At 43.3% G+C, this 14,175-nt stretch overlaps 1 protein-coding gene across 4 annotated transcripts in view; it reads right to left on the bottom strand.

The window, feature by feature from the left end:
- Positions 1–8,241: 8,241 nt before the first annotated feature.
- SHOC2 (SHOC2 leucine rich repeat scaffold protein) overlaps positions 8,242–14,175 on the bottom strand; it is a 58,554-nt gene continuing 52,620 nt past the window's right edge. For all 4 annotated transcript variants that reach the window (XM_010714705.3, XM_019617815.2, XM_019617814.2 and 1 more), the window contains exon 9: positions 8,242–12,819. In XM_010714705.3, coding sequence (XP_010713007.1) covers positions 12,611–12,819 — 209 coding nt within the window. In that variant the 3' untranslated portion in view covers positions 8,242–12,610. The remainder of the gene's footprint in view (positions 12,820–14,175) is intronic.

The raw sequence follows: 14,175 nt of genomic DNA, 5'->3' as shown, positions 1-14,175 counted from the left end.
GGGGGCTTCCTCCTGCCTCACCCCAGCTCCCCGCAGGCTCTCGCAGTCCCCCCTCCACGCAGGAGGATGGAGGCGGGCGGCAGCCCCGTGTCTGCACCACGGAGGGGAGCAGCCTCAGATCTCCCGTGTGCTGGCTTTGCCCCCCTGGGTTGCAGCAGCATCACAGAGCTGCGTTAGCAGCAAAGAGCAGTGGTGGCACACCTGGTGGCCGCCAGGTCTCAGCACGCACAGAATGCTGACCCGTACAGCCCCAGCTTTTACACTCATGAGCTCTCTGCTCTCACTTTTAGATGTCTCTAAGGATGATCAGGGTTCAGGCAGCTCTCTGTTAATCACCATGCCAGGTGCTTGAGCCAATAAAGGTATTTCCTGTGCAGGAGGGAGAAAGCCCTGTTCCCTCATCCCCACACTGTGCTATAAGCAGTGACACAAAGTACGGCCTGGAATGTGGGAGCTGCTGGGCACAGCCTGCAGGGCTGACACGGGTGAGAAGGCAGTGGGGGAGATGCCCATTTTGCAGATGCCAGCTGCAGAGAGTGCCTTCAAGTCTGTAAAGTGAAGCCACAGTGACACACACACACACACACTTTCCTGTGTTCACTGACCTCCATCAGAGTAGGTGCGATCTGTAAAATCTGACCTCACACCACAGGGCACATGGAGACAGAGGGTGCAGGGACTTACCTGGGGCTGCAGCAAGGCTGGGAGTGCTGTGCTGGGACCTCATGCCTTTCTGGAGCACACATCGCATCCTCATGAGCCAAATTCCTCAACCTGGGCAGAATGTAGATGTAAATGATGAAACCACAACAGCTGCTTCAATTTTCTCTCTCCTTTTGTAGCTGGAAACCCCTCAGTCCCCCCTGAAGCTCAACCCAGCCACATCCACTCTGAACCGTGTCATCGAGAAAGCAGAGTTGGAGCCCCAGCAGCACCTGTAAGCAGCTCAGTAGCATCACATCTCCCTTTCAGCCTCTGTCCAGGTCATCTCACAGCTCTGCCACGATGGTGGGAAGCACCAGGGCTGGTGCAGACCCCCAGGATAGCCCCCAAGCACACCCACTCCTGCAGGAGGGCTGTGGTAGGAGTTCATCCCACGTTATGGTAATTATAACCTCCTCAGCACTCGGAGTCCTGGGATTTGGTGCATTTGTAGTCTGTGGAAGACTGTAGAGAAAAAGCTTAGGGAGGGGGGGAGGGAGAGGGGGGATAACAGTAAATAAAATTTTGATGTCAGTCCCCCGACATCCAGCTGCTCAGCATTTGGATACATGCTGCTAACAAGGCTGATGAGAGCAGGCAGGGCTCTGCAACCCTGACTCCGTCAGCATGTGCCAGTGGGACAGCCCAGGAAGCTGTTCAAGCACCGAGAGCTGCAGACTCAGGGCACAGCAGAGCCGTGCCAGAACGAACACTGCTTTTCCCTTTTTCTTTTGCTCTTATACCTCAGAAGGTGCTGTGGAAGAGGCACAGACCTCCAGCACTCAGACCTGGCCCCGATAGGTGTATTGTTGCCCAACAGCACCATCAGCCAAAGCACTGCCCATTTCCAGGAGGGCGGTGTGAGTGCTGTGATTCATCTTCTTTCAAAGGAAAAACAGAACACACTTCAAAATGAAAAAATCATCACAAGTGCGGCAGGCCTGGCCACCCCCTGTTCATCCCTACCAGCTGCTCGGGCACTTTGCCCTGCACACACGTACAGCCCCACAGTCCTCCCCTTCCCCACCCACTGCTATGCCGCAGATGTGCATTTTGCTTTCCCTCCACCTCCTAGCAGTGCCTTCTGCAGAGCTTTGCAACAGGGTTTGCTCAGCCTTGGCTGTTGGCTGTGTTTCCCTGAGTTATTTGAACAAATGTATATGGAAGGAGCCGCAGGGACAGCACCCTGCTGCTGGCTGTGCAGAGCAGCACGCTGAGTATCACCAACCGTGGCAGATCCTCACAGCTAGCTCACAGCGTGAGACAGTCCCCATGCAACCACCAGCTCCTTCCATACTGTTTTGCAAACAGCTTTAAAGCCTTGCTCGTGTTTCCCCATGGGCCACACTCAGGTTGCCAGCCCTGTCGGGCAGGATTCTAAGCAGCAGGTTGGGTTGCGCAGCCCAATGCTGACAGCCAAGACAAACACTGCCGTGCTACCAGCTGCAGCGTGGTGGAGCTTGGTGCACAGGCACAGTGCTCAAGTGAGCGTCACGTTTGTCCACTGCTTTACCTCCCTGTAAAGTGCCACTCAGGCACTTCACGCTGAGTGGGGAAAGTGAAGAAGAGAGGCTGGGTGCTGCCAGCTTTCCCTGCAGCCTTCCCTCAATGGGAGCAATCCCGTCCCAGCAGGTCACCTTCCACCAGCAGAGCCAGCCCGTGTTTCAGGCAACATTGAGGCTTCCTCTCTATAAAGCTTTTTGTTTCACACCTGGGACAGGTTAGCATTCAATTACTCAGCTGAGAAGCCATAACTCATTCCATCAAGTTGCTCTCCCTTGGGTCCCAGCCACATCTTTACCCTTTCCCTCCCTGCTCTTCACCATCTCCATCCAAAGCCATGTCAGCCATGCTCTAGGCTGCAGCCAGCAGCACCCCGAGGCTGCATTGCCAACCTGGCAGGTCCCTGTCTCTGGTTGCTGTGGGGAGGGAACTGCATCCTCCACCCCTTCACACCCCAGGCGAGAGTTCAGCACCAGCGTTCCGTGCACGCCCACAGCAGGCAGGTTTGCTCAGTTTAACCCAGCTTGGCCAAAATGAACCCAGCATGGCAGTGCTGCAGGCGGGGATCAAAGCACTCCGGGTGGCAGCAGCACTTCTCGAAGGCTGAGCTGCACTGAGCATAATTGCCTGGAATTGCCGGGTTCCCAGAAAGCAGAGCACATTGGCGCAGCTCCACGAGGAGGGAGGCCACCAGGGAACACGGCGAGACTTGAGGTGCTTTCGTTTATTACTTATTTCACCATCTAGTGGCAAAAGCAAATAGCGCTGAGATATCATGCAGGAGCTGCAGCTGGACCTGCAGGGAAGCATCTCTCTGCGTCCCTGTCTGTCTCCCACCCTCCTGTAGCAGGGGATGGGGACGAGGATGCAGGGCAGCATCCAGAGCTGTATCGTTCCCCCAGTCCTAAACCACAGCGCTGCACAAGGCCCCCTCTGACAGCCACCCCAGGACACGGTTCGGTGGGCACAGTGGTGATGGGCTGATGGTTGGACTAGATGATCTCAGTGGGCTTAACCAACCCCGACTCTTCTCTCCAGAGGTGGGGCTTCCATCCTTGTGCTTGGTTTGCAGATCCTGCGTGCAGGAGGGGAATCCATCATCCTTACTGAGCCTGTTTCCTCCTTGGCTACAATACAATTAACCCTGTACAGATTGCAAGGTACAACATTTTTTTCCTGTGAGGCTCAAAATAAGTTTAAACACCAGCATGTGATTTATTTGCTTATTCAGTACTATGACCTGCTTTTCAGCTACACGAAATCTCTCTCTCCCCAGGAAACATTTATCCTACCTGGGAACTGTATACTGAGGGCAATAATGTGTAACCAGGATAAAGCTCTCAGAGAAGGCAGGCTGGTACACAAGATACTGAGAGAAGAGGTATAGTGCATCCACACTTGTGCCTTTTTGATTCCAGTTTTCTTTTTCCCCACGAACACCAAAGGCAGCAAGGTAAGCAGCCACACAGAACGAAAGAGCAAAATAATCCATGTCTTGCTCTGAAGCATCACAGGAAACTAAGCGCATACAAGCAACCATGAATCTCTGCTGCTACAAACACTCTTCCCTGCTTCGCTGAGAAGACAGAGCAAAGGGGAGAGGGAAAAGAGACATGAGCCGTTCAGCCTTCAGCACGAATTAATGAAGGGCAGGGTCATAGAAACAGAATACCCCGAGTTGGAAGGGACCCAACAAGGAACATCGAAAGTCCAACACTCGGCCCCACACAGGACCACCCAAAAATCAGACCATACGCCTGAGAGTGTTGCCCAGATGCCTCCTGAACTCCAGCAGCTCAGTGCCACGACCATTTCCTTGGGGAGCCTGTCCTGTGCCCACCTGATACTCAACCTGACCCTCCTCATCACAGCTTCATGCCACTGGATAGAAAGGGAAAACAAATTTGAAGAGATGCTTGATCTCTCAAGAGATGGGGAATACCAAACTTTCCTAACTCCAGCTTCCTTTCATTAAGCCCAAGCAGTTTGCTGGTTCACACCCACAAAGAAGTAGAAATTGCCACACAGTGCCTGAGCATTACATGAGGCATATCCCAACTGCACTGACAGGAAAACTGCAACCGGAATCAGGACTTCACCTCACCCTTCCAGTTCAGCCAGGTTAGAGGCAGCCCCCAAAACCCCAGACAGCTCACAGTACATTTCAGCCAGCTTTAACCAACAGCCCTGCAAACCTTTCTTGGCCTCACAGCCAGGAACTGAGCCTGGGCCACCCCAGAAAGCTCTCAGGTCTCCGAGCACCTCGCCAGCACAGCCCAGCAGGCCTCAGCAGCTAAAAACCACCTCTGATCCATCGGTACCACCTGGTGTGAATTGTCCTTCAGCTGAGCTAGGAACACGAGTGATAAGCAATGCTTTCATACATATCTTGAGAAAATCTAATTTTTGAAAAATAAATATTTATGGGGAATTAAATGTCTCTATGAAATGAGAATGACATTTTCTCATTAATATTTCACTAACCATTTAATTGTGGGAGCATGTGGGTTTTCCCAAAGCAAAAGCGATGAGCTTTAAGCATCACACATATTCCAGACCTCCGAGTACTGCTTAGTGCTGTGTCATCTCATGAACTAAGCCATTCTTCCTAAAAGGTTTGGACCACAGAATTTCTGAATTCAAACACATTCCTATCTGAGCTTCAATAGACAAACCATCCATCCTGTAGGTGTTCATGCACCAAAACCTTCCAACACACGGCACAGGGGAGGGCTGGCTGCACGGACCCACTCACCACTTGGCCCAACTTTTTTCTAGGGGATTTCCTCCAGCTACCCCTTCTAGGCAAACTTCCAGCTGCCTGAGGCCACTGGGAAGTGCACTGGTCCCCACACCAGCACCATGTGGGACTCCACATCCTGGCAGGCTGGCACAGCTCAGCAGACCCAAAAAGCGCTTTACTTGCAGACTAAGCCTGACATCAGAGCTGCCTCTTACCAGCAGCTCCCTGCCCAGCTGAACTTCTTGCCCTTTGCTTTGCTTGCTGGCAAGGGCAGATGACTCAAACTTCTTAGTTGTAACTCCCCACCCAGTTAAAATACTTGGCAAGGACAAAAAATGAAAATAAATTGAAGGGCATCTAACAAAGCTTAGGTCATAAAGAGGGAAGAGTTTTGCAGTGCTGTTCGTACCATGCTGCTTTCAAGCAGTGTTTTGAGATTTTCTTGAAAAAAAGACGTTTCCATTAAAATTGCACATGCTAAGTTTGGAAATCACTTCACATAGCCAGCTGTAACAACACAGGACAAAAAAGCAAAGCAGCCAATGGGTCAACTAAAGAAACTATCAAAGGACAGCAAATTAAGGATTCGTTATGAGCTTTAACAAAGAAATACTTTACCAACAGAAAGAAAAGGATGGTGTTGTGGAAAGAGCTTTTAAAACGGAACACTTGTGTGCAATTTTGCAGATAGCATCTTACTCAGAGGGAGTGGGGTAGATTGATCTCTAAAGACTCTTAAAAGGTTTTGCAGTGGAAAAATAGTTGCAAGGCATACAGTCAGATAATTAACTGTGCAGCCCAGGCTGCCAGCTGCTCACTCAAATACTCCAGATGGCTCCTCCTCTAAAACATCATCATTTGATCTTGGTAATCAAATTATCTCCCACTCTTACAATCCTAAGTGAGGCAAGGCTCGTATAAAGAGATGATATATTTTATTTGACTGAGACGGTTTGCAAAAGCAATATAAATGAGCTTTCAAGGCACTCTGTCTCTTCTAATTGTATCAAAGCTCACCATCTCCAGCCCTTTAACACCTTTTCTCTTCCTGGCATAGGCTGCTGTTGCCACCACATCCAACCCAAAAGCACTGTCTGTGCTTGCACACCAAACACCAAGGCACAGAAATCCATAACTTCCCAGTGGGAGTTGGGACATGCCACCGGACAGCAGCACTGGGAGACTCAGTATCCTCAAGCATGTAGGCTGGATTCATTACACCAAAACACAATCCATTTGTCTCAGCAGAGTTGCCCAAAGTGACCGCCTGCGTGCTTTTTGAGGCCTTAATACAAACCTTAGGATATAGCGTGCCAGAAACAGAAATTTTTCTTCTCTTTTTCACTCATCTGGAGCTCTTCTGAGGCCAGGCTCATCTGTAGATGCATTTGAATAGAAACTGATCATGGCTGGCAAGGTCTCATCCTGGGAAAATGGAACCCAACCAGTGCAGTGCCAATCTACAACTGAAAAGGAAAATTAAACAACGATACCAGAAATTTCTCAATGCTTTCAGAAAACGTTGAGCTTGGACAGTTTAAAAAAGCCAGCTGAAACACTCAAAGTCACATCTTCCCAAACCATGCACTCTTGCTGCTATGAATACAGTTTTAAACTCTGGCAATATTTAAATCAACATCCTCGCATAAAGTTTGGTATCAATTTTGCTTCTCAAACCTACTCACAAGAGACGATAAAATCAGCGCTACCGCTGATCAGAGGAAACCATTTATTATTGCAGTGGGTGGTTGGCATCTGAAATCTAAACCCCAATCGGATCATTCTGTAGTAGGATTATTCCCCACCGAAATTTTGCACTAAACTTTATCACCCACTCAATTCCAGTTTTTCGTAACAGCTGCACTTTCATGTTACAGACTGGAGTGCAAAGAACAAAGCAGCTTGCTAAAGACTATGAATGGGGAAAAGGAGTCGGACCTGGGCTGGAAAACTATGGAGAAAATTAACAAGAATTATCCCAGAATGGATGAGTGTTTGTTTGAGCATTAAAAAACCTAGAACATGACTTGATGGAAAGCCACTCTCCTTCATGAAAAATTGTGAAGAACAGTAAAAAAGCAAATGAAGAAGAAAGATCCTTCATAAATTTCTCACAATACAAGAACTGGGGACTCTCCAGATGAAATCAGGTGGTGTGGTTTGAAACAAACAGAAGGAAGCACTTTTTCACCCAGCATATAATTATATTGTACCATTATTAGACACAGGATGTTGTAGAGGCTAGAAGTAAATAGATTTAGGGAAAAGAAAAAAAAAAAAAGAAAAGAAAAAAGCACTTCTGTGAATTTGCCAAATTTATCAAGGGCTACTGGAGCTGATTCACTCTTGGCAAGCTCAACAGGCTCTGGCTGGCAAGATCTCAGCGGTATTCTAGAGGTGCAAGAGAGTGCCCTCACAGACCTAACCACCACCCAGTGTTGTTAGATGGGGACAGGTGGGACATGGCCATCACCATGGCACAGGACAGCCACTGCTGGGGTGCACTAGGGAGCCCCCTGGATTCACCGAGCTCAGATCCCTACATCACAGCAAGAGGGATGTCCTCCACTTGGACACGGACTGCTGGGCAGCTGGATCTGATTCCATGCTACCATAGCAAGTACTTGGGTGTACAAGTGCAAGTACTTTGGTGTCATCCTCATCAAGGCCACATCTAAAAAGCTGAAGCCTTTATACTCTGATTTCAAAAGATGACAACCTATTTCTTTGTTCACAGGACATGACATAACCATGGCCTTCTTGAAACAGCACCTATCTCAGTGAGTTGTACGGAGCAAAAAAAATGCATTTCAGGTCTCTGTCATGTCATCTTTGACATACCTCCTTTTATTAAGCCAGAAGTTTAAATGCAGGTGGCTGCCTTGTAGGCAGCAATTTTACACTTACCTCAATTTTGTCATTGCTCAAGTGCATTTTGCACTAAAACCTGAGATTTATTTCCCTTTTCAGAGAAAGTTCTGTAGTTATTTTGCTTTATGCCTTCCTGTACTGTAGAAGAGTAAAAGATTCTACCAACATCTGCTTTATAAGGGCATGTAATTTATCTCTTATGAATAGTTACTGTGAAGCAATCCATTAAGTTTCCTCTAATTGCTATGCACGAAAAAAAAAAAAAAACCTCTATTATATTTGAAAAACCATCTTGTGAAGAGTTACCAGTATATAATGAGGAAGCATTTCTTGATCACTTGGGGCACTGCAAAAAGACAACATCCATCCAGCTCACGTTGGACTAGAAATACTAGAAAACTTCCAAAAGACTCAGCAGCAGCTCATTTACAAATATACTATTTATAATGAATGCATTGATACAGAATGACTCTTATAAAAAAGCAAGGCAATCTTTTATATAGACATAACAATCAACATTACAATAATTCAGATTAAAAGTACATTTTTGTAGACTGTTTACACTCTTGTTTAGCTTTTTAACCACAAAATTAGCGTGGTCTGGTATTTTTCCACAGTAAAAGTCCTGTGCAGTCCTGGTTAAGACCTAAACATCAGAATATTAAACATCATTTTCTGACCTTCGTCAGCATAAAAACAAAAACGACTTGTAGATACTATCGGTTGTTTGTAATTGTCCTCACCGTGCCTTGAAGTTTGTGTTGCGCAAATTACTGCCAACTGCACATCTAATTAGAAGCTATTCTCAGCATGCCAATTGGATACAACTGAGGTGTGATTTGACCATACGAAAGTTCTTAGTTGAATCCAGATATGAAGATTCTCCAGCTAAGTCTGTACTGATTCAGAAATTTAAATTCAAAACAAAACAAAACAAAAAACACTCTGATAAAGCTCTGTGATTTTTAAATAAAAGCTATTTTTCCAACTCCCAGGATCAGAGATGATACTTGAATTTCACGTGATACAACGGGTTTAAGTGCTAACCAGCCAGACAGTTTGAGTACTACTTTACTAAATCATGTACAAACACGACCTTCAAGAAGTCTGAACATGCACTTTCTCACACAACATCAGCAAAAGATGGACAAACTGCAGGGAAAACCTAAACCAAAAAGAGGCACTGAAGCAAATATTTTACAGCATAAATCTCTTTCCAAAAAGAGGCGTATGAATTTAGAAGTCTCCAATAGCATCTGACAAACTACAAAGTGCCAATCATACAGCTTCGTGGCCCAGCTTTACACGCAGCCCTTCTGCTGCATTTAGACTAGAAAATTTGTTTAGGAAGTTAAATACGGGACAAGAAGAGACAGAACTGTAATGGTTCTATGTAATACTATCTGAACTTAAAGAAAACATTTTTGCAGGGAATAACAGCTTTCTATTTAGCAAATTTAAATGCAATGCAACCAAAATGAGTCATAATGGCAATAAAACCCTCTCTTTGTTATTTAACACATCCCTAATCTGTTTTATGCCTTACCAAATTTCCATAACACTGTGTAGTCTGTAAGTACAGCAATTCAGCTTCTGCTATGTCAAGGCATGATTCAGGACAGTGTCTTTATAGAGCATATGTATATGCACATATTTTTATGTACATTGCAGGGAGACATTCAAAACAGATATAAAGGTCATTATTTTCACCCAAAGTAAAGATTGTCACGTTTTACCCCTGTAAATTATTTGGGAGATAACAGTAGGACAAGGCAGACAAAAATATGAGTATTTGGGAATGACCTGTTTCTGCGTTCTGCTTTGGAAGAAGCCCTAAGAGTTCATTTCACCACTCTGTCAATGCTTTCACACAAACATAGATACATATATACATGTATGTATGCATACATACACTTGTCAGGATGAAGTTATTTCCGTTCATATTTTAATTGATTAGGCCCAACAAAATATTTAAACACATTGAAATAAACCAGCATGTGCCCAGTGTCATCAGGCATTAAATGCCATTTAGAAACCACACCAGTTAACAAGCCAGCATCGTGGCAAATGTAGAAGTCTGTTATGATCAGAACAGCTGGATCTGTATGGCTCTATCAATAGATCTGGAAATAAATCCATGTGTGCACATATGGAGACTTATGTGTGCCTACTCCCAATCCATTCCATATGGTTAATGTCTAAACTTTGGGACAATTTTAAAGAACATTTCAAATTTTCCCTTCAGAATGCATAAAATTAAACTTCTAAAACAGGGCTCGGGATTATCTGGCGTTGCAACAACCATACTGATACAAAGAGTTTGAAAAAATATCCTGTTTTTAATATAGTAATGAATTAAAACATAGCTTTATTTATCCCTATAAGTGTAATGAAAAGAATACTTTGTTTTTAAGCGAGTGTAACGAGCACTATTTCGGTAGCCAACCCATCCACAAGAATTTATGTGAAAGAGGGTGAGCTGCAATCATACAGTCATGAACCATGTACCTTAACAAGGTGAATAACTGACGTATTTACAAACTAAGCAAATTTAATCCTGTCAGCTCTTATAAAAATGAGATTGAGGAGCAGACATGGAATGAGACCAAGATGCCTGACAACACAAGGGGTCGCCACTTTTGTTTCAAAGAACCATATTCATCAATCCATTTTCCCCCAGTGACCCGAGGGCACAAATGTGGGTTTAGAAGTATATTCCAAAGTTAGATTACAGTCTTGAAATTATGCATCTCGCAGCATCTTCATATTTTAACACCTTAATGCTGAGAAAGATTAACTTCAGGCAGAACTGTACGAAAATAGCCTTTTATAAACTAAATTCTAAACTGAAAAGCTACAGTAGATGTAAAAAAGAAACAAGGGGGAAGAGGGGAAGAGGTGGGGGCAGAGAGTGATTGTGTGAGAAAGAAAAGAATATTACTTAGTAAAATCCAGTGACATCTACAATAGTTTTACAGCACATTTAAGCCCTCTAAGGTTTTATATCTCCACCTGCCTTCCATTTAAAACTTACTCCTTGTTAATGAAAAGACATAAGACAAAACAGAATGCAGTGCTGGGGAAAAAAAAAAAAAAAAAAAAAAAAGCAAAACTAGATCAAGGCAATACATGTAAGTAAGCATGCCTGAAAGCCAGAAATAACATTCCCCCAAGCTTCTGCGCATGAAATACATTTCTCATAGCATCAGCTGATTTGATTTTGTTCAAAGTCCTCTAAACCACACTACCCCAGCAGCAACTCCAGCGAGTATGAACTGGACAGCTCTTTACTAAACGTGGAATGGTGGAATGCAACCGCCTCGAGCTCCTGCCCTCCTGGAAAAGGGCAACTGGCCCTGCAAGTGCAGCAACAGCATACGTTTCCCTGAAGTGTCTTCTGCCCTGTGAGCAACCAAGGAAGTTGCAGTAAAACTGAATGTCTTCTACTCACAGTGTTTCTCTCGAGCTATCGACAGCGATGCACAAATGAAAAAGGTGCCTCTTTTTTAATAGATCGGTTTAATACTGAAACAGATAGGATGAAAGTTAAAAAAAAAAAAGAAATCATCAAGATACTGAACTGAATATTTTGAAGCAAGTGCCCCAGCTGTGGGGAAAAGTGCATTTAGTTCAGCAGCAAAACAGCACAGTGTGAAGATATTGTGCTTGGACACAGAAGTTCCATAATGGAAGGAGGTACAAGGCAAGTCAAGATATAAAACCATAGTACATTGTTACCAACTTTAAAACTTACATATATTGCAGTGTTCAAAAGTAAGACACATTCATTTATTGTACAAGGACTATAAGGAATCCTTAAAATTGCCTGTTGTAGTTTATGACTCAACACTGTAATAAAAGTGTACATATATATTATTTTTGCCACTTAACTGTACTGTTAGACCTCGTGGAGTCGTTACTTCACAAAAAAGAAAACCGCTTCTCGCTGAGTACACTCCGTGTTTTCACCAATCTGAAAAGGTTTACTTGTGCTAGAAAAGACCAATCGCAAAAGGCTCAGTTCAGATATGTTATGCCTGCAACTGATAATTCAGGGAAGCAAGACTTAAAAGAATTCAAGCTTTTTTTTTTTTTTTTTTTTCTCCTTTTGTTTTGACTGCATCCTTTTCACCTGCCAGTTGTTCTGATGAGTATGTCTTTACTATACAAACCGGTTGATAAAAATTCATCAGCAGAGGCATATAAATTCTAGATATGATTGATTAAAACAGAGCAAATCAAAATAAAACAAAATCCAGTGATTTACTCTGACTGTAAACAATATAAAAACACCATTTGCTTCAAATCTCAAAATAAGTTAAAAGAAAATCCCAACCTCAGGACACGTGACCCTTTCAGGTTTTGACACACACAAAAAAAAAAAGAGGGATTAAAACAGAAAAGTTCATTATATAAAGGTTATATGTTTCTCTTAACTGAAAGTAAATCTAAGCAAAACTATCTTTGTCCCTTAAATTTAACTTTGAGTTCATTGGCAATTGCTTTAAATGAACTGGCATGTCCAGGTTACTCAACTTCCATCAAATTCAGCAAAGAAAACTTAGACAAGCATTTTTACAGATAAAAAAAAAAAATCTAAATGGCTATGATTCCTCTATTAGCAGAAACACATAATGCAGTCTTAAATTTGCCGTTTTATATTATTTATATATTTATATATATATAATATAATATAAACCACATATATTATATTATATATACATATGCAGACAATTAAAACATTAATGCAGTTTGTATTTTTGTACAGTGTATTGGACAATCCGATTAGCATCAGACCATGGCACGGTATGGTCCCTGCATCTTTAGGAACTGAATGATGAAAGAGGGTCCTCCTGCAACAATCTGAGGCGGAAGGTGGCTGAGTGGGCAGTTCTCAATACTCATTATTGACAGTTTGCTGCAAAGAGCCAGCTCAAAGGGAAGGCTGTGCAGATTGGGGTTGTCATTCAAATACAGTTCTTCCAGATTCTCCAGTGTACCTGGTTAAAATAAAATAATACAGAGAAGAATGTTTTGGTTCACGCACTGTTAGAAGCTTTAAGTCCACTTGGAAACTTCACAATGTAAAATCTAGAGTCAGTTACTCATCTAAAGTCCTATTTTCAAGCCCAGTAAGTTCTCTGTTCGCAAGCATTCGAACGAGAGCCATATCTGCTTTAGTTTTCCTGTGAAAAGGGCCATTAAAATATCTCCTGTAGACAGCAATTGAAAATATGCAGAGTAACAGAGCAGATAGGGATTTTTACCTTAACTGTTCAGCCCAGCACTTTGCAAATGCAGGCAATGGTGAAGAGCTACCAAATTAGAAGGGTCTAGAAAACATTCATACTACATAGTAGCTACCATTGCTAATAAAATATCTATATCATAGCTATCACATTTATTAGAAGCTTAAGATATAATTGTGATGTGCCACAGGAAGAAAGCAGGAGAGATCACAGCAGTAGATTTACTAAATGCAAGAAACCCATGTGTGAAATTCCTTCTGAATCCAAATTTTACAACATCTCTACTACAGATACTGTAATACAGACTAACCAGATGTTTGAACATGGAGTAAAGTTTCTGAAGATTTCAATTACCACCACGGCAATCGATTATAAAAATAAACATACAACTTTGAAGTACACTGCAAACATACAAGTTTGCACACACACAATCCTCCCCCCATCTTACACCTATCACACCATATATGTCTTCTATGCCCTGATAATCTATTTCATCTCCCATAAGAGAAAGAGCAGAAGCCAGGGCTTGATGTCTGACTGAATAAAACAATCCCGTTTCTCCCCTTCTTTCCTTAGATCTCTTCCATTCCTACTCTTATCTCCTCAAGACAAAAAAAAAAGCAGTATGATGCTTTACAAACAGAATTATGTGCAGAGAGACTATCAGCAGAAATGTTTGCTTCAGTTGTCTACAACTTGCACAAGATTTTTGTCTAAACCACAGATTTAGAATATGACTTATACATTTCTTTTTAACGCTGACTTCTTTCCAAGAATAAGAGTAGGCCTTTGACGTGATCAATACTATGTAGAAAAATGGCATCTCACCATTCCAAGTTAGGTGTGTGTTTGGCAGCTCTTTGCGGAGCAGCTGAAAAAAGCTAGACCATTTATTTCAGTACAGTTCAGAGAGATAAAGATCACACATTTATAGTGCTGTTTCAGTGGCACATATTTCATGTCAGGTTGTGTATATCTGGAAGTTTCACATGAATTTTGCGGTCTCTACTTGTGAGTACAATAGATGTCTATCTTCTGTGTTAGTAACTGCTTTGGTTCAGCCACACTACACAAAAAGAAAAGGAACATTATTAAAGAAGAAAAAAA

This window comes from Meleagris gallopavo, chromosome 8, assembly GCF_000146605.3.
Source record: "Meleagris gallopavo isolate NT-WF06-2002-E0010 breed Aviagen turkey brand Nicholas breeding stock chromosome 8, Turkey_5.1, whole genome shotgun sequence".
Taxonomy (NCBI): domain Eukaryota; kingdom Metazoa; phylum Chordata; class Aves; order Galliformes; family Phasianidae; genus Meleagris; species Meleagris gallopavo.
This window is presented reverse-complemented; position numbering and strand designations above follow the sequence as displayed.